Raw genomic sequence first — 17250 nt, 5'->3', positions numbered from 1 at the left:
AGACTAATTATGCTTATCCTCCCTACACTGCACTAACGGTACTAACTGTCAATGTCACGACGGCGGCTTGACGCATGGCGTAAAGACAGAGAACAAAACCCTTGCTCCCCGTTCGCGAATTCCGTGACAGCAAGCCACTCGGTCTCTCTACCTTCTACGTATGTACAATCTCGCCGTTGTAATTTCCTGCAAGGTGACGACAGCACACGGACAATTACCCGCAATATTAGCGAACCCATGGAAACTTTATTGTCAGCAAGTGCCCCGTTCCAAACGCACTGTATGCTATCTACAACTTGGCCTCACTCTGCGGCTTAAAGAACTTGTCCGCAATGTTCTTTCGCTGAATCTTGCCCGTCGCCGTCTTGGGCATCTCTTTCGTAAAATATATCTTCTTCGGCACTTTGAACTTGGCTACCCTCTCCGCCATGAAATCCTTAATGTCTTGTTCCGTGACATTCTTGGCGTCTGCCTTCAACACAACCGCTGCCTGCACTTCTTGTCCGTACATCTTGTCCGGCACCGCAAACGCAACTGCTTCCGCCACTGCCCCATGTTCAAGCAGCACGCCGTCCAACTCGACTGGCGAAATCTTCTCGCCACTGCAGCACCCCGTAAGCTTTTCGTTCATTCAAACCTGCACGCGAGCACCTTACTTACCCTCGATTAATCAGCTCCTTGATCCGTCCCGTGATAAACACAAACCCATCTCCATCGACCTTGCCCTGATCGCCGGTCCTAAAATACCCGCTCTTGGTAAAACTACTCTCGTTTGCACCATTGTTGTTGCGATACCCCTTTGTCACGTTGCCGCCCTTGACGCAGATCTCGCCTTCCTGGCCGCCTGCAACTTCGTTGCCGTCCTGGTCGAGAATCTTGATTGACACAGACCCTTGTGGCTTGCCGACACTCGCAGCCTTGCGCTTGCCCGGCGGTAGCTCGTTCGATGTCATCTGGTGACTCGCTTGCTCTTGTCAGCACTCTATGATAATTTCATTAGCTCTTGTCGCAATGTTACCTTCCGTCATGGCGTACGCCTCGATCACAGGCGCATGGAACCGCTCCTCAAGCGACCGCATCGTGCTCGGCGCAAGCGCAGACGAACACGATCGGATGAATCGAATCGTCGGCAATCGCTCCGGCACTGCGCTTTTCAGCAGGATCTGGTGAATCGTCGGCACGGCAGTGTACCACGTCGCCTTGTACTCGACAAAATCGCGCCAGAACGATGACGCAGAGAACCTGGGCGGCACAATGACCGCCGCGGAGACGGCGAACGGCGCAAGGAAACCGCACAGCAGGCCGTGCACATGGAACAGCGGCATCACGAGTAGGCTAGTGTCCGACGGCGTGAGGCGGTAGGTTTGGACGATGTTCCTGATCGACGTTGTCAAGTTTAGATGCGTCAATGGGACGACTGTGTCGTTAGCAATGCCCTACAGCGTAGACAGTTATATCAACATACCCTTTGGGCGCCCGGTCGTGCCGCTCGTGTGCAACACCAGCGCGACGTCGTCCGCCTTCGCATCCTGCACCTTCCCCTTCCATCCCGTCGGCATGACCTTCCTCCCATCAAGCCCAGACACTGTCACTTCCTCTCTAGCGGAAATCGTGAAAATATTAACATTCCCACCCGCTACGAGCTTCCCAATCTTCCCCGCCGCCTTAACAACGGCCTCGTTTTCCACCGTCGTCACAAACGCGACGGGACACTTCAAATCCTGCAAGTAAAACTCAAACTCAGACTGCTTGAGCGCGGGATTCAGCGGCGCGGCAACAAACCCGCAATACGTGACCGCGAAGAACACAATTGCGAATTCGAGCGAGTTGGGGAGCGCGATTGCAACTGCGGACTGCGGCGGCAGCGCGAGCGACGAGAGGAACGACCGCACAGAGTTGACTTGCTCGCGCAGCGACCTGAACGAGACGGCTGCTGGCGAGGCGCCGGGCGTGATGATTGCCGTCGAGGACGAGAGCGGTGGGATTACTTCTTGTAGTGTCGCCATTGTCAAGTGGATCCACGACCAGTAGTGATGCCGACGACACCGCCCGGCTGCCGGCCACTGGCAGTTAAGTATGGACAGGCGAGGACGTAGTTCACCAATTCGCGATTTCCGATCGCGGGGATCTTCGACTCCGCTTATCCTTGTAGCTCTAATCACACGCGTGTCGCTCCACGCTGCAGCCTGCGTCGTTTCCCCTCTCCTACGTTCACGCCACTCGTTGCTAACAGGCATCAGAACCCATCTCCATCACCGAAACACTTCCCGATACCGTCAACTCGGCTACGTTCGGCATACAGCTCTGCCTCTCGACAGGGCAAACATTGCAGCCAATTATGCCGCTGCGTGGGTACTTTCCTATCATTCCTGTCTCCGCCCACGTCAACTTCTAGCTACGTCGTGGATGACGTCAGAGACGTAGATAACTCCCAGTTGCCGCGCCGAAGGGTGCCGCGATTTAGGGTACTCCCGGACCTGTTCTAGAGTTATCGACTATCCAACGCTCCGTGGTGTAGTCGACGCTACCTCTGTGCCCTCGTAATCCTGACGTTCATATTCTTTCTGTATATTCATCTTCTGGTGTATTCAATTGCGAGGCCAAAGTGATCTGGGCCGCGTGATCGTTAAGATTTACGCCGTTACGCTCAGATCAAGGTGCGTTTTGGCAGGTAATAATATTGTTGCCGTCGTCGAATACATCTTATTGTTATACTGCACCTCAAAAAGCGAATAACGGCGGTTGTCAATTATGCGACAAAAGACCACACAAATTTACAAGCGGCAAGCCGGATCCTAGGATGCAGGTCGTCAGACTCTCGCCGGGGCACACCCAGCCGCAAACCGTAACGCTTGCGGTCCCTTGTTCGTCTCCGCGTCCGCGCGTTCGTTACGGCTGAGTCGGATATGACAATGCTCTATCGAGATTCTAATTACTAAGGGTAAAGTCGAGATGAGGCGCCGCCCGTGCACGCCCCTCGGGAACAGCCCTGGAGACGACCCGCCAAACCGCCCGCTGCTCGTCCTCGAATCAACTCCTTCGATTGTCGGCCTCTTCTGATAAATCCACTACCCGTTAAATGTCGCGTCGACTGTCCGACTTTCTGTTCTGGTCGCATACACCATCGGACACGGCATGCAGAAATCGAATTTGTCATTGCAAATCGAGCTCGATGCCCCATCACTCAGCGTTCCCTACGGCGAGCGGCCGCCAAAAAGTGACTCGGACGTCGTGAAAGCTCAGGAACCGGATGCAAATGGCGACGATGTGGTACTGAGGGGCAGAATCATTGCTTCCTCTTCAGACTTGGCCACTGCTACCACTGCTACGGCCGGCGAGAGGACGTCGGCATTTGAGATCAAGGAAGTTCAGGTCTCGTTCACGACACGGACATTGCTTACCAGGGCTGGCCTTGACAACAGATCGATTCTGAACGTGTATCAGCAAACAATCACGCTCTTCGCAACAGACTGCTCCAGTGCAGACCTAGCCCCGCACAAGGCTCAGCTTGGTCCGATGTTCAACGATCTGTCATCCTCTCTGTTCACATCAATCAGCATTCCCTTCAAATTGTGCTTGCCAAAGTGGCTGCCACCGACCTTGGTCACTTCCCACGCGACAGTCTTGCACACGGTCTCGGCAAAGATAAAGTACGCGTACTCCCAAAAGTCGATTTCCGCAGTCATCCTCGGCCGCGCGCTCACCAACGTGCAGAAGTCTCAGCGGGAGGTACCGGTGCATTCCTGCGCGCCGCTGTCAGTCTCGTCAACAGCGGTCTGCTCGTTTTCAAACGCGAAGACAAGCAAGCCGCGCGATTTTTACTGGCAAGTCCAGGCGCCGAGGTGCACTGCTGCGGGTTCGCACGTGGATTTCATTCTAAAGTTTACGATACTGCCGGGGGTTGCGCGGGAGATGATATATACGGAAAATGTAAGCTTTGACATTGTGCAGGAGAAGACGCGGGTGTGGGATGTGCACGAGCAGTCGTCGTGGAGAGTTATTGCGGGGAAGCGTGAGAACTCAGAGTCATTTCTCATCGGTGCTGCGAAGCGGACCGAAAAATCTGTAAGCGCGAATGTCCCGTGCCCGAACTTAAAGAGAGCTAATGTTAGAACAGAAAGAGTATCTGTTGGCTCCCTTGGAGGTGCCCTTCCAGCCTCCTCCGCCGCCTCCGCCGCCACCACCACCACCCGCGTCAAATCGGTCGCAGACCTTTGCTTCTGAGACGGAAATATACTACGCACTGCGGGTATGTTTGTCGCTGCGACAGGCTAGGAAAGCGTTACTGCCGTCTTGCAACACGCCGTTTTTGAAGGTCAGCCATAAAATCCGTGTCGCTGTCCAGCTCTCGAGCTTGAAATCCAAGCAGAAGGAGATATGCACCATCATGGTCCCGGTTATTATCACAAATGATAGACCAATCCCGCGCAGTGCATCTATTGCCACACCGCCCACAACTCCGTCTAGTTCGCCGGAGCCAGAGACGAGGGCTGCGGAACTGATGGCCGAGCTGCCATCCTACGATGACGCCGTGTTTGAAAGTCAGACGATCCATGTCTTGGGACCGGTGACAAGACGGATCAGTAGTCGAAGTAAAGAGCAGGCGACAAAGTCGCCGGATATGTCTGACGAGTCGTTGCCTGACGATCTGCCTTATTTGCACGCGTGACCAATTGAACGTGCACAGCATTCATGAATTTAGAATTGTATATTTACAAAATATTATATTACATAAACTCTTCCTTCTATCCTATATGTATTTTACTTACCCACTCGCCTCCTCCTTCTGCTGCTGCTGCTGCTGCTTCTTCTGCAGAGCCTCTTGATGCTGCTGATGCTGCGACATTCTCATCTTCAAGAACTGCGCAGTCTTGAGCCGCGTCGCCGCTAGCTCACCAGATTCAATCGCTTGTTTCTTCTTTTCCTTCATTTCCTGCAACTCCTTCCTGAACGCAGTCTTCGTGGCACTCAGCGGCATTTCCGGCGGCGTGAGCCTCTGAATCTCTTCCTCGGTCAAGTCCGGCTTACGATGTCGTGCGTACTTATTTCGCAACGAATCCAGTGCTGCAGGCGGCACCGGCGGCACAGCAAGCGACGTCACGAAAAACGTGCGATCCCGCGCGATATCGTAATCGGTCGCGAAATGCCCGGACACAACTTCCTCGGCCGGATCGGGCCATGGAATCGCAATGCCAGGAGAATTAGTCACGTACCGCCGTCGCAGCCGTTTCTTGTACCTGTCATCGTAATATTTCTCACCAAGCACGAGCTCGTTCACCGCGACTTTGCGGAATTCACCGTCGGCGTCAGCGAGTGCGGTCACGAGACGGACGTCGTTGTGGTGGACGAGACCGGGGTATCGGGCCACGTATTTCGTGTGCTGCTCGCTCCAATATACACGCGGTACGATTGATGTCTGCATCGGTCCGACTTGTTCTATCGACAGGGCCGACCGGTCCTTGTGGATAGAAGTTATGCGGGAAATTTTGCCGTAGTCTGAGCCTGGTTTCGTTATTTGCACCTGCCGTTTGTTAATTCTGCAATCTTCCGCATATTTCAAGCAATGGAATGAAAATTAACGAACCAGATCGCCGACCATGTACAAGAAATCCCGAACGACGGGACCTTCCACATGCTGTCCGGTCATGAAAGACGGGGTCGCAGGCGACACCCGTGGCTTCTCATTCACGGTTCTCTTAGCAGCAATTGCTTCCCGAACCTCCATTGTTCGGCGATGACGCATGTATGCCGAATATTTCGGGACTATTGCCCGGAGCCGGCTCGCCATTGTAGTTGGTGAATGCGAATACTCTCCCCCGTCTTGGCTGACGATGGCGTGGCCGGTCAGATTCTAGTCAATTGTGTCGATAATACGCCCGCGTAAGATTATACTGCAGACTGCGAGTTATTGGTCTTTTGGTGGTAAGAGTATTGAATAGTTATTTTTCTACGCAAGCAAATTTGACATCGTCGGCAAACGTCTAGAGATTGTGTATACGCCATAAACGTGACAGATTATGCGCATTAATAAGGTTTAATTTGAAAACTTAATGGTCTATAGGATTTATAGCGTTACAATGCATAATATCTAAAGTAAAGAATGCCTCGTTTTACAAATACGTATACAAAATCCGAATATATGAATGAACATGATAATTAGCGATGTCCTTGCACGAGTATGGTGTAACATACATCACCACACGTTCGTAATCGCAACTCTAAATATGCGGAACGTTGTTATGTATTTACAAGGTGGGAAACCTTCTCCGATTTCATGTGCACTTCCGAACGTAATTCGACGTCGGTCGTCATCGTTTTTGTCTCCAAAAGGTCGCACAGACCCAGCCCTCTTTTACATTTTACATATCCAATGCAGACGGATTTTTTAGTAATAATTGTCTATAGGTGTTGATTGTTTATTTAAAGAATTGTGAAGACGACCAACAGGAGATTGTAGTCTTGAATAGTCGGTAACACATTGGTCTGAGACGAGATCAAGTGTGCAAAAGTTGACAGCAGGGACCCCAGAAACAATGAGCGCTCCCGCAGTCTCAACAACCAGCAATTCTAGCATGAAGCGCAGGCGCGGCTCCGAATTTATCGACCATGACGACGAGACAAGTACGTCCTGGCAAACACAGCAAGTCGTGGACATCGACAAGAACACCAATATCGAAGCAACGACGAACATGGAGATGGCCAAATCAAAGGAGTATTTGAAATATAAACCGGCTGGATTTGATATTAACCCGCCGCCAACAAATCGGCCTGTCAGGATTTATGCGGATGGTGTTTTTGATTTATTTCATTTGGGGTGAGTTGGCTCTTCGATGACGACGGGCTGTGCGGAGAGATTAATTGAAGTAGGCATATGCGACAGCTCGAGCAAGCCAAGAAAGCTTTGCCAGAGGTATATTTGATTTGCGGCATTCCTAACGACGAGGAAACCCATCGCCAGAAAGGTCTGACGGTCTTGACTGATCGTCAACGCGCCGAGACACTCCGCCACTGTCGCTGGGTGGACGAAATCATCGAAAACGCACCGTGGGTCGTCACGCCAGAGTTCATCGAAAAGCATAAGATCGATTACGTTGCACACGACGATATACCGTACGCCGGAGCCGGCGGCACGGCCGATATTTACCAGCCGATCAAAGAGTCGGGCAAATTTCTTGTCACGCAGCGCACGGAGGGTATTAGCACGTCGTATATTATCACGAAGATTATCCGAGATTACGATAAATACCTTATCCGCAACTTTTCACGCGGAGTCACGAGACAGGAATTGAACGTGTCGTGGTTGAAGAAGAACGAACTCGATTTCAAGAGACATATCGCGGACTTCAGGGATTCCTTGAAACACAATATCTCGTCCACAAAATTAGAGCTGAATAAGTATTTGAGTACGGGGAATGGACGTGATGACGGCGATGACAACGCGTCGGTCGCTAGCGCGTCGAGTAGTATTGCGCGGAATCTGGGATTACTGCGAAAACGGCGACGCGTGGAGCAATCGTCGCCCAATGCGGTGAAGACAAATGAGTCGACACCGAATACGTCGCCAACGTTAAATGCGACGGTTACGTCTGTCACTGAAGGGAGCGACAGCGAAGACGACGAGGAGAATGATGATAACAAGCTGCTGCTTGGGTTACCGATGTTTCTCAATGGGGTTAAGACTTGGATGGGCAATCGCAAGACTAATGGTAGCGGGAATCCCGATAGGGATGAGGCGAGTGTAGGAGCGTCGCCGTCAATGTCTCCAATTCTATCACCGGAGACTGAGAAAGACGAGTAGTGAGAAAAAAGTTCTGGAAGATTGGCTAGTTGCTGTGGTTGGGGACACCTTTCATGTTTATGGTTTAGCTGTTTAGCAAGAGGCGCATGTACAATCATGTAACAAATTTGATGCATTATGATGCATCTATATGGCACCCAATCACAATACAAACAGACCTTATACACAAGAATCACACCAACGCCAACCCATTGCTAGTATCCGTCGTTTACACCTGATACGGCTTCTCATTCCACAAGTCCCGACTCTGTCCTTCCAGGATTTTCATCGACTCAACGACTTTATCAAGTTTCTCCATAACGTTATCAACAATCTGCTGGACGTGATCAAAATGATCCTCATTAAAAATTTTCGACGGCTTCGCCAATGCAATATCTTTGTCATTCACTTCCCACAGCTTCTCCTGATCCGCGACTAAATCGATCACGTCTTCACCTTTCTCCATTGTGGTCGCCAGCTCTATCTGTGTCCGTTGAAGATCCTCCAACGCATTCACGTGCACCTCGCCAAAAAAATTGCCCTCCTTGTCAACCTGTTCCGCTACTTCCTCAATATCTTCCATGATATCCAGATCTGCCCACATCGCATCGTGCGAATCAACTATAGGCCGCACCGTTGGAAGCATTGTTGTACCAGAGAGTTGTTCCGCTTGAGTAACCAGGTCGCTCTGTGAGAAATAAGGCGGGAAATAAGATCCATATGACCGCTTTCCTGACTGCGTATCTGCAAATGCCGCTTGTGTAGGGGATTGACCGTACACACCGGCCCCGCCAGACAGTGTAGAGTTTGTCGTCGCCGTAGAATGCCGATTTTGCAAATAAGAACGACCGGCGACGAAACCTCCGGATGGAGACGATGGCGTCTGCTGTTGCTGATGGTATCGAGCTGGTACGTACTTCAAGGATTGCGACGATGCAGAAACCGGAGCAGTACTGCTGGATGCATGATACGCGCCCGTGGTTGAGGCCATGCCTCCGCCAATGGCTGCCGATCGCCCAGATGGCGACCTGAGGCTCGGCGTAGACGCTGCTATGCCCGCCTGTGGAGCGTCCTTTGGTGAGGCGTTTGGAGAGGATCCGACATATGAGTAGCGCGATGGCCTGGCGTTTTGTTCGTATAAACCTGGTGGAGTCGAGGTGCCTCTGGTGAATTGCGGCGATGGACGTAGTTTAGACGACATAGAACCTGGCTGGCCTGTGGGCCGCAACCTCTCACGGACGCGAGCTGTTGGGCCTGCTGAGTCCGACATTTTGTTTGTTAATCATAAGGCTATCGTCTCTTGTGAGCAAACATTGCATCCGGTGTTGGTGTGAAATGTATGTCGCATGTCGACTCAGATGACGAACGAGCTGCCGGGCAGTCTTGCTGTAATTGCACTTACGGCACAACCACGAAGACGTCGGCTGCACCAAATTTGAAACTTTCCTTCGGACTTTAGAGGTCATCGCGAGTTTTCTTCAGCAACTTGGTCTAATCCAACCCAACATTCATCAACGATCATCTATCGACACGCAGTCCGGCCATCGTACGACGCAATGTCCAACTTGCCACCTGGCTGGAATGGTCCTCCTCCAGGATCACTTCCCCCGCCACCACCCCCTCCTCCTGGCGGGGGCAACTCCCTACCACCACCACCACCTCCACCATCCTCCATCCCTCCGCCACCACCACCATCGTCCTCTGCACCACCGCCCCCTCCTCCACCTTCCACACCATCTGCATTTCGTGCGCCAATGGACCCCGCGCTTCCGAAGCTGAACGAGCGGAAGCGCAAGTGGCATCAGTTTCAAAAGCAAAAGTTCGGCGAAAAGCGCGCGACCACGTCGTTCGTGCAGGTCCAGAAATCGGACATGCCGCCTGAACATCTACGCAAAATCATGCATGACCACGGCGACATGTCATCGAAGAAGTTTGCGGCGGATAAGCGTGCGTATCTTGGTGCGCTGAAGTACATGCCTCATGCAGTTATCAAGTTGCTGGAAAACATGCCGCAACCATGGGAGCAGGTGCGAGAGGTGAAAGTGCTCTACCACATTACTGGTGCTATCACGTTCGTAAACGAGATTCCGCGCGTTATCGAGCCGGTGTATACGGCGCAGTGGGCGACCATGTGGATCATGATGCGACGCGAGAAACGAGATCGACGACATTTCAAACGCATGCGATTCCCACCGTTCGATGACGAAGAACCCCCGATCTCGTGGTCCGAAAATATTGAAGATGTCGAGCCGTTGGAATCAATTCAGATGGAATTGGATGAAGCAGAAGATGCGCCGGTGTACGAGTGGTTCTATGAGCACAGGCCACTGATTGATGAGAAGGTCCACGTACCTGGTCCGTCGTATCGGAAGTGGACATTGGATTTACCGCAGATGGCAACATTACATCGACTTGCGCATGCATTACTGTCCGATATCACGGATTCAAATTATTTTTATATGTTCGATAAGAAGTCATACTTCACTGCCAAGGCGCTGAACGTAGCGATTCCAGGAGGTCCAAAGTTCGAGAGGTTGTATAAGGATGTTGATCCTAACGACGAAGATTTCGGTGAATTCAATGCGATCGATAGAATCATCTTTCGGGCTCCTATCAGGACCGAGTATCGTATCGCGTTTCCACATTTGTACAACTCGTTGCCGCGATCCGTTGAAATTGATTGGTATTGCGATCCACAGACCGTCTACGTGCGAGCCGACGACCCAGATTTGCCGGCATACTATTTCAACTCGAGCCTTGCTCCGATCTCACTGCGAACTGTGCAGGTCGAAAGAGACCATTCACACGAGGAAGACGTGTTTGGCGATAACGATGAAGATGAGGAATTCGAATTACCACTCAATTTGGAGCCGTTCTTGGGGAACGAGGAATTGTATACCGAGAACACAGCTGGTGCAATAGCCTTGTGGTGGGCGCCGTATCCGTTCAATCGCCACAGTGGTGGCATGGTTCGTGCCCAGGATGTCGCGTTAATCAAACATTGGTATCTCGAGCATGCTCCTGCAGGTTATCCAGTCAAAGTCCGTGTCTCGTACCAGAAGTTGCTCAAGTCGTACGTCTTAAACGCTTTACGGACCAAGAAGCCTAGCAATCAGCGCAAGCAGTATTTGTTCCGCAATTTGAAGAACACAAAATTTTTCCAGCAGACGACCATCGATTGGGTGGAAGCTGGCCTGCAATTGTGCAGACAAGGTTTCAATATGTTGAACTTGCTCATTCACCGAAAAGGTCTTACATATCTGCATCTTGATTTCAATTTCAACTTGAAACCAACAAAAACGCTCACGACGAAGGAACGAAAGAGATCTCGGTTTGGTAATGCGTTCCATCTCATGCGTGAAATTTTACGTGTTACGAAGTTGCTAGTTGATGCGCAGGTTCAGTACCGTCTGGGCAACGTCGACGCGTTCCAACTTGCTGATGGTATTCACTACACGCTCAACCATCTTGGTCAGTTGACAGGTATCTACCGGTATAAGTACAAGGTTATGCATCAGATTCGGGCCTGCAAGGATCTTAAGCACGTTATCTACTACCGTTTCAATTCCGTCATTGGTAAAGGCCCTGGTGCCGGATTCTGGCAGCCGTCGTGGCGGGTTTGGCTCTTTTTCTTGCGGGGTATCATTCCGCTACTAGAGCGCTGGCTGGGTAACCTCCTTGCCCGTCAGTTCGAAGGTCGTCACTCGAAGGGTGTCGCGAAGACAGTCACGAAACAGCGTGTCGAATCATACTATGACCTTGAACTGCGAGCATCGGTCATGCACGATATCCTAGACATGATTCCCGAGGGCCTCAAGCAGAACAAAGCCAAGACTATTTTGCAGCACTTGAGTGAGGCGTGGCGATGCTGGAAGGCTAATATTCCCTGGAAGGTCCCTGGTCTGCCCGCGCCTATCGAGGGCATCATTTTACGGTACGTTAAGGCTAAGGCTGATGGCTGGATTTCTGTCGCGCATTACAATCGTGAGCGTATTCGCCGTGGTGCAACTGTAGACAAAACAGTCGCCAAAAAGAATCTTGGGCGACTCACACGACTTTGGTTGAAGGCGGAACAAGAACGTCAGCATAACTTCTTGAAGGACGGTCCTTATATTACGCCTGAAGAAGGTGTCGCCATGTTGACTACCACCGTGCATTGGCTCGAGAGCCGAAGATTTGCGCAGATTCCGTTCCCGCCGGTCAATTATAAGCACGATACAAAGTTACTGGTGTTGGCTCTTGAACGATTGAAGGAAGCGTATTCGATTAAAGGCAGGCTTAATCAGTCGCAGCGTGAGGAACTAGCATTAATTGAGCAGGCTTACGACAATCCTCATGAATTTCTTAATCGCATCAAGACATTCTTGCTTACTCAGCGTGCATTCAAGGAGGTCGGAATCGATATGATGGACCATTACAGCCATATTACGCCGGTTATTGACATCGACCCGCTGGAGAAGATCACGGACGCGTATCTTGATCAATATCTCTGGTATGAAGCTGACAAGAGACGTTTGTTCCCCAGCTGGATTAAGCCCAGCGACGCCGAAGTACCACCGCTACTCGTATACAAGTGGTGTCAGGGTATCAACAACTTGACGGATGTTTGGGATGTTAGTGAAGGCCAGTGCAACGTAATGATCGAGACGTCTCTTAGCAAGTTGGCGGAGAAGACAGATCTGACAGTGTTGAATCGACTGTTAAGATTGATTGTGGATCCTAGTATTGCGGATTACATCACGTAAGTCTAGTTGACTTTCTAGTTGACTTCTGAGCTGTCATTTATCGGTGGATGCTAACTCGTAGGATAGGGCTAAGAACAACATCAACCTCACGTACAAGGACATGAATCACATCAATAATTATGGTATGCTTCGTGGTCTCCAGTTTTCGTCCTTCGTATTCCAGTATTACGGTCTAGTTGTCGATCTTCTTTTTCTGGGCCTTCAACGTGCATCAGACCTTGCGGGCCCTCCACAGATGCCAAACGAGTTCTTGCAGTTCAAAGACGTGGAGACTGAGACGAGGCATCCTATTCGGTTGTATTCGCGGTATATTGACCGGGTGCACATCTTTTTCCGACTGTCGGCCGATGAAGCGCGGGAACTCATCCAACGTTTCTTGACTGAACAACCTGATCCGAACTTCGAGAATGTTGTCGGCTACAATAATAAGAAGTGTTGGCCACGTGACAGCCGTATGAGGTTGATGCGCCACGACGTTAATCTGGGTCGCGCGGTATTCTGGGAACTGAAAAACCGATTACCGCGATCAATCACGACGATCGAGTGGGAGGATACGTTTGCGTCCGTGTATAGTAGGGACAATCCAAACTTGTTGTTTTCGATGTGTGGGTTTGAAGTTCGAATTTTGCCGAAGATCAGGTCAGAGGCGACAGAGATAGCAGTGAAGGATAGTGTCTGGAATTTGGTGAATGAGTCTACGAAAGAGAGAACGGCATATGCATTCTTGCGCGTCACTGAGGATGACATCCAGAAGTTCAACAATCGCATTAGACAAATCCTGATGTCATCTGGCTCAACGACATTTACCAAGATTGCTAACAAGTGGAACACCGCTTTGATTGCGTTATTTACGTATTACCGGGAGGCGGCAATTTCTACAGAGCAGCTTCTTGATATACTAGTTAAGTGCGAGACCAAGATTCAGACTCGTGTCAAGATCGGACTGAACTCGAAGATGCCATCGCGTTTCCCACCAGCGGTGTTTTATACACCAAAGGAATTAGGTGGTCTTGGTATGCTCAGTGCCTCGCATATCCTGATTCCAACGTCGGATCTCAGATGGTCGAAACAGACAGATACTGGTATTACGCATTTCCGAGCCGGTATGAGTCATGATGAGGATCAGCTTATTCCGAACATCTTCCGATATCTGACAACCTGGGAGTCAGAGTTCATTGATTCGCAGCGTGTCTGGGCAGAATATGCATTGAAGCGACAGGAAGCTAGCCAACAGAATAGGCGTTTGACACTTGAAGATCTCGAGGATAGTTGGGATCGTGGTTTGCCTCGGATCAACACGTTGTTCCAGAAGGACCGACATACTCTTGCGTACGATAAGGGCCACAGAGTGCGCACAGAGTTCAAGCAGTATTCGATAGCCAAGTCGAACCCGTTCTGGTGGACAAGTCAGCGCCATGACGGCAAACTTTGGAACTTGAACGCGTATAGAACTGATGTCATCCAGGCGCTAGGTGGTATTGAGACGATTCTTGAGCACACCCTTTTCAAGGCTACAGGTTTCCCAAGTTGGGAAGGTCTCTTCTGGGAGAAGGCGTCTGGTTTCGAGGACTCAATGAAATTTAAGAAGCTTACCATTGCACAGCGATCCGGTCTTAATCAGATTCCCAATCGTCGTTTTACGCTTTGGTGGTCGCCAACAATCAATCGAGCGAACGTTTATGTCGGTTTCTTAGTGCAGCTTGATTTGACTGGCATCTTTTTGCACGGCAAGATTCCAACTCTGAAGATCTCATTGATTCAGATTTTCCGAGCGCATTTGTGGCAGAAGATTCATGAGAGCGTTGTCTTTGATTTATGCCAGGTTCTCGATCAAGAAATCGAAGTTTTACAGATCGAGAGCGTTCAGAAGGAAACCATTCATCCTCGAAAGTCTTACAAGATGAACTCGTCTTGCGCAGATATTCTACTATTCAGCTCTTACAGGTGGAGCGTGTCCAAGCCATCGCTTCTCCATGACAGCAAGGACGACGTTGACGCTGCAACTGCGAACAAGTTCTGGATTGATGTTCAACTACGATATGGTGATTACGACTCGCACGATATCTCGCGATACACGCGTGCCAAGTTCTTGGATTATACTACGGACAGTACGAGTATTTATCCGTCGCCAACGGGTGTAATGGTTGGTATCGACCTGGCTTACAATATCTACGACGCCTATGGTAATTGGTTTCCCGGTCTGAAACCACTAATGCAGCAGGCCTTGTCGAAGATCATGAAGTCGAATCCTGCTCTGTATGTCTTGCGTGAGCGTATTCGCAAGGGTCTGCAGTTGTACTCTTCAGAGCCGCAGGAGGCGTACTTGAACTCGCAGAATTATAGTGAGCTCTTTAGCAATCAGAGTAAGTGTCTGTGTGCTAATCTCGCTGTAGCAGCGCTAACATACATCTAGTTCAATTCTTCGTCGACGACAGTAATGTCTATCGTGTGACCATCCATAAAACTTTCGAGGGTAACTTGACCACGAAGCCAATCAATGGTGCGATCTTCATCTTCAATCCTCGCACAGGGCAACTCTTCCTGAAGATCATTCACACCTCTGTGTGGGCTGGCCAGAAGCGTCTCGGTCAGTTGGCAAAGTGGAAGACTGCAGAAGAAGTTGCAGCGCTTATAAGATCTCTACCTGTCGAAGAGCAGCCTAAGCAGTTAATTGTCACTCGCAAAGGTATCCTAGATCCGCTGGAAGTCCACTTGCTTGACTTCCCGAACATCTCAATTCGACCATCAGAATTACAGCTCCCATTCCAGGCGGCTATGAAGATTGAGAAACTAGCCGATTTGATCTTGAAGGCAACTGAGCCGCAGATGGTATTGTTTAACTTGTATGATGACTGGTTAAAGACTATCTCGTCATATACTGCTTTCTCCCGTCTGGTCTTGATTTTGCGTGCGCTTCACGTGAACATCGACAAGGCAAAGGTTATCCTGCGACCAGATAAGTCCGTTGTCACGCTGGATCATCATATCTGGCCGTCATTTACAGATGAAGAGTGGATCAAGGTTGAGGTTCAGCTCCGCGATCTGATTCTGAATGATTATGGCAAGAAGAATAACGTCAACGTTGCATCGCTCACTCAGCACGAAATTCGAGATTTGATTCTCGGACAGGAAATCAAAGCTCCATCGCAACGTCGCCAAGAAATCGCGGAAATCGAAGCGCAACAAGAGGAGCAGTCGCAGCTCACTGCAGTCAAGACTAAGACTCAGAACGTACATGGTGACGAGATATATGTTGTGACCACGAGTAATTACGAACAGCAGACCTTCGCTTCCAAGACCGAGTGGCGTACACGGGCAATATCGACTGCAAATTTACATCTTAGGGCGAAGAATATTTATGTTACGTCGGATGACATTAAGGACGATGATGACCAGTTCACGTATGTCATGCCGAAGAACGTTCTCAAGAAATTCATTCAAATTGCGGACTTGCGTGCTCAGATCGCAGGTTTCTTGTACGGTGTGTCGCCACTTGACAATAAGCAGGTTAAGGAAATCCGATGTATTGTAATGGTCCCTCAGCTTGGAAACAACCAGACTGTGCAGTTACCACACCATCTACCGGAGCACGAATTTTTGTTGAAGGACCTAGAACCACTGGGTTGGATTCATACACAAGTCCAGGAGCTGACCGCCATGTCGCCCATTGATGTTACCACGCATGCGCGTATCATCAAGGAGCATCCTGAGGAATGGTATGACAGGACTGTTACAATGACAGTCTCCTTTACGCCGGGTTCAGTCTCGTTAGCCGCGTATACTTTGAAACCTGAAGGAATTGAATGGGGCGCGCAAAACAAGGATCTTGTATCGACTACTCCGCAGGGCTACTCACCCACCTTTGGCATGAAGAGTCAGCTGCTGTTGACCGACAAAGTTATGGGCTTCTTCTTAGTACCAGTAAGTCATCCTCATGGCATATTTGTATAAGTGAGTCAAGATCTAATGGAAGTAATAGGAAACTGGATTCTGGAATAATGCATTTGTTGGCGCTGGATGGAATCCGAATGCGAGATATGATTTGAAGCTCGACACGCCTCTGCCATTCTATCATGAGATTCACAGACCGGTGCACTTTACTTCGTTTAATGGTGAGACTTTCAATGTTATTGAGAAAACCTCGAATGATATACTGACTTGCTGTTTAGAAATGGAGAACGACGACATGGAGATTGAGAGGTCGGATGTGTTTGCGTAGTTGGAGTAACAAAGTTTGAAGATTTTGATTTTTGAGTACTGAAATTGTATGCTGGAAAAGACAACAATGATATATTCATTTGTATTTATGTTTTTGAATTTTGTGATAGGTGTTGAAATGTATAATTATGTCGTTGAGTTCCTATCGTAGCATTCACTTTGAGTTGTCGGTATGTAATTTCTAAGGAGATTAACAACATTCCTCTTTGGGACTAGTGTAAAGTACATCATGATATAAGTTGAGCCCTGTTAAGCCGATGCCATTTTTGACACCAATTCGTATCGGCTTAGCGAGACAATGGCTGGTAGAAGCCCGATGAATCTCCTTTTGAGAATGCGGCTAGTGTAAATGTTAGCAATTGCCCGTGAATCATCCAGGATGGTCGACGACGTGTCCAACACAAACTATAATGAAACGTAACTCTGATATCAGAAAGATGAATTGAGATGTAAAAGACAGGCCGAGACTGCGAAGTCCAGACTCACTGCTATTGATGTTCTTCACAATGG

The 17250-nt window shown here is 49.8% G+C and overlaps 6 protein-coding genes across 6 annotated transcripts; 3 read left to right on the top strand and 3 right to left on the bottom strand.

Annotated features, from left to right (window-relative positions):
• Positions 1-289: 289 nt before the first annotated feature.
• Positions 290-2006, bottom strand: V1508DRAFT_402502 (uncharacterized protein; the record flags this gene model as incomplete). The annotated part of the gene is made up of 4 exons (XM_066938492.1): positions 290-602; positions 661-964; positions 1019-1417; positions 1466-2006. 4 exons carry the CDS (start codon positions 2004-2006, stop codon positions 290-292), a joined length of 1557 nt encoding a protein of 518 aa, XP_066797849.1.
• An 866-nt stretch (positions 2007-2872) lies between these two features.
• Positions 2873-4717, top strand: V1508DRAFT_262867 (uncharacterized protein). Its single transcript, XM_066936446.1, has 2 exons — positions 2873-4065; positions 4118-4717. Exons 1-2 carry the CDS (start codon positions 3136-3138, stop codon positions 4667-4669), a joined length of 1482 nt encoding a protein of 493 aa, XP_066797848.1. The 5' UTR covers positions 2873-3135; the 3' UTR covers positions 4670-4717.
• V1508DRAFT_381618 (uncharacterized protein) lies at positions 4668-5949 on the bottom strand. Its single transcript, XM_066937702.1, has 2 exons — positions 5585-5949; positions 4668-5521 (listed from the first exon to the last, which is right to left on the bottom strand). The coding sequence occupies exons 1-2, from the start codon at positions 5786-5788 to the stop codon at positions 4766-4768; spliced, it is 960 nt and encodes a 319-aa protein (XP_066797847.1). The 5' UTR covers positions 5789-5949; the 3' UTR covers positions 4668-4765.
• A 623-nt stretch (positions 5950-6572) lies between these two features.
• V1508DRAFT_349955 (uncharacterized protein) lies at positions 6573-7798 on the top strand (the record flags this gene model as incomplete). Its single annotated transcript, XM_066936772.1, has 2 exons — positions 6573-6814; positions 6868-7798. 2 exons carry the CDS (start codon positions 6573-6575, stop codon positions 7796-7798), a joined length of 1173 nt encoding a protein of 390 aa, XP_066797846.1.
• A 55-nt stretch (positions 7799-7853) lies between these two features.
• On the bottom strand, positions 7854-9096 carry V1508DRAFT_411381 (uncharacterized protein). The gene has a single exon (XM_066939458.1). The coding sequence runs from the start codon at positions 9045-9047 to the stop codon at positions 8007-8009; it is 1041 nt and encodes a 346-aa protein (XP_066797845.1). The 5' UTR covers positions 9048-9096; the 3' UTR covers positions 7854-8006.
• Positions 9097-9263: 167 nt separating this feature from the next.
• V1508DRAFT_411380 (NUC071 domain-containing protein) lies at positions 9264-16931 on the top strand. Its single transcript, XM_066939457.1, has 5 exons — positions 9264-12518; positions 12589-14885; positions 14936-16443; positions 16502-16634; positions 16692-16931. The coding sequence occupies exons 1-5, from the start codon at positions 9334-9336 to the stop codon at positions 16739-16741; spliced, it is 7173 nt and encodes a 2390-aa protein (XP_066797844.1). The 5' UTR covers positions 9264-9333; the 3' UTR covers positions 16742-16931.
• Positions 16932-17250: the final 319 nt, after the last annotated feature.

This window comes from Lipomyces doorenjongii (assembly GCF_038497915.1).
Source record: "Lipomyces doorenjongii strain NRRL Y-27504 unplaced genomic scaffold V1508scaffold_7, whole genome shotgun sequence".
Classification (NCBI taxonomy): domain Eukaryota; kingdom Fungi; phylum Ascomycota; class Lipomycetes; order Lipomycetales; family Lipomycetaceae; genus Lipomyces; species Lipomyces doorenjongii.
The sequence above is the reverse complement of the archived record's forward strand: the minus strand, read 5'-3'. Positions and strand labels throughout refer to the sequence as shown.

Excerpts from the sequence above, each read along its gene's own strand:
- V1508DRAFT_262867 (XM_066936446.1), top strand. The coding sequence starts at position 3,136 with ATGCAGAAATCGAATTTGTCATTGCAAATCGAGCTCGATGCCCCATCA. Across the intron at positions 4,066-4,117 it reads CGAAGCGGACCGAAAAATCT|AAAGAGTATCTGTTGGCTCC; the intron begins GTAAGCGCGAAT and ends ATGTTAGAACAG.
- V1508DRAFT_381618 (XM_066937702.1), bottom strand. The coding sequence starts at position 5,788 with ATGGCGAGCCGGCTCCGGGCAATAGTCCCGAAATATTCGGCATACATG. Across the intron at positions 5,522-5,584 it reads TGTACATGGTCGGCGATCTG|GTGCAAATAACGAAACCAGG; the intron begins GTTCGTTAATTT and ends AACAAACGGCAG.
- V1508DRAFT_411381 (XM_066939458.1), bottom strand. The coding sequence starts at position 9,047 with ATGTCGGACTCAGCAGGCCCAACAGCTCGCGTCCGTGAGAGGTTGCGG.
- V1508DRAFT_411380 (XM_066939457.1), top strand. The coding sequence starts at position 9,334 with ATGTCCAACTTGCCACCTGGCTGGAATGGTCCTCCTCCAGGATCACTT. Across the intron at positions 12,519-12,588 it reads AGTATTGCGGATTACATCAC|GGCTAAGAACAACATCAACC; the intron begins GTAAGTCTAGTT and ends CTCGTAGGATAG. Across the intron at positions 16,635-16,691 it reads GCACTTTACTTCGTTTAATG|AAATGGAGAACGACGACATG; the intron begins GTGAGACTTTCA and ends CTTGCTGTTTAG.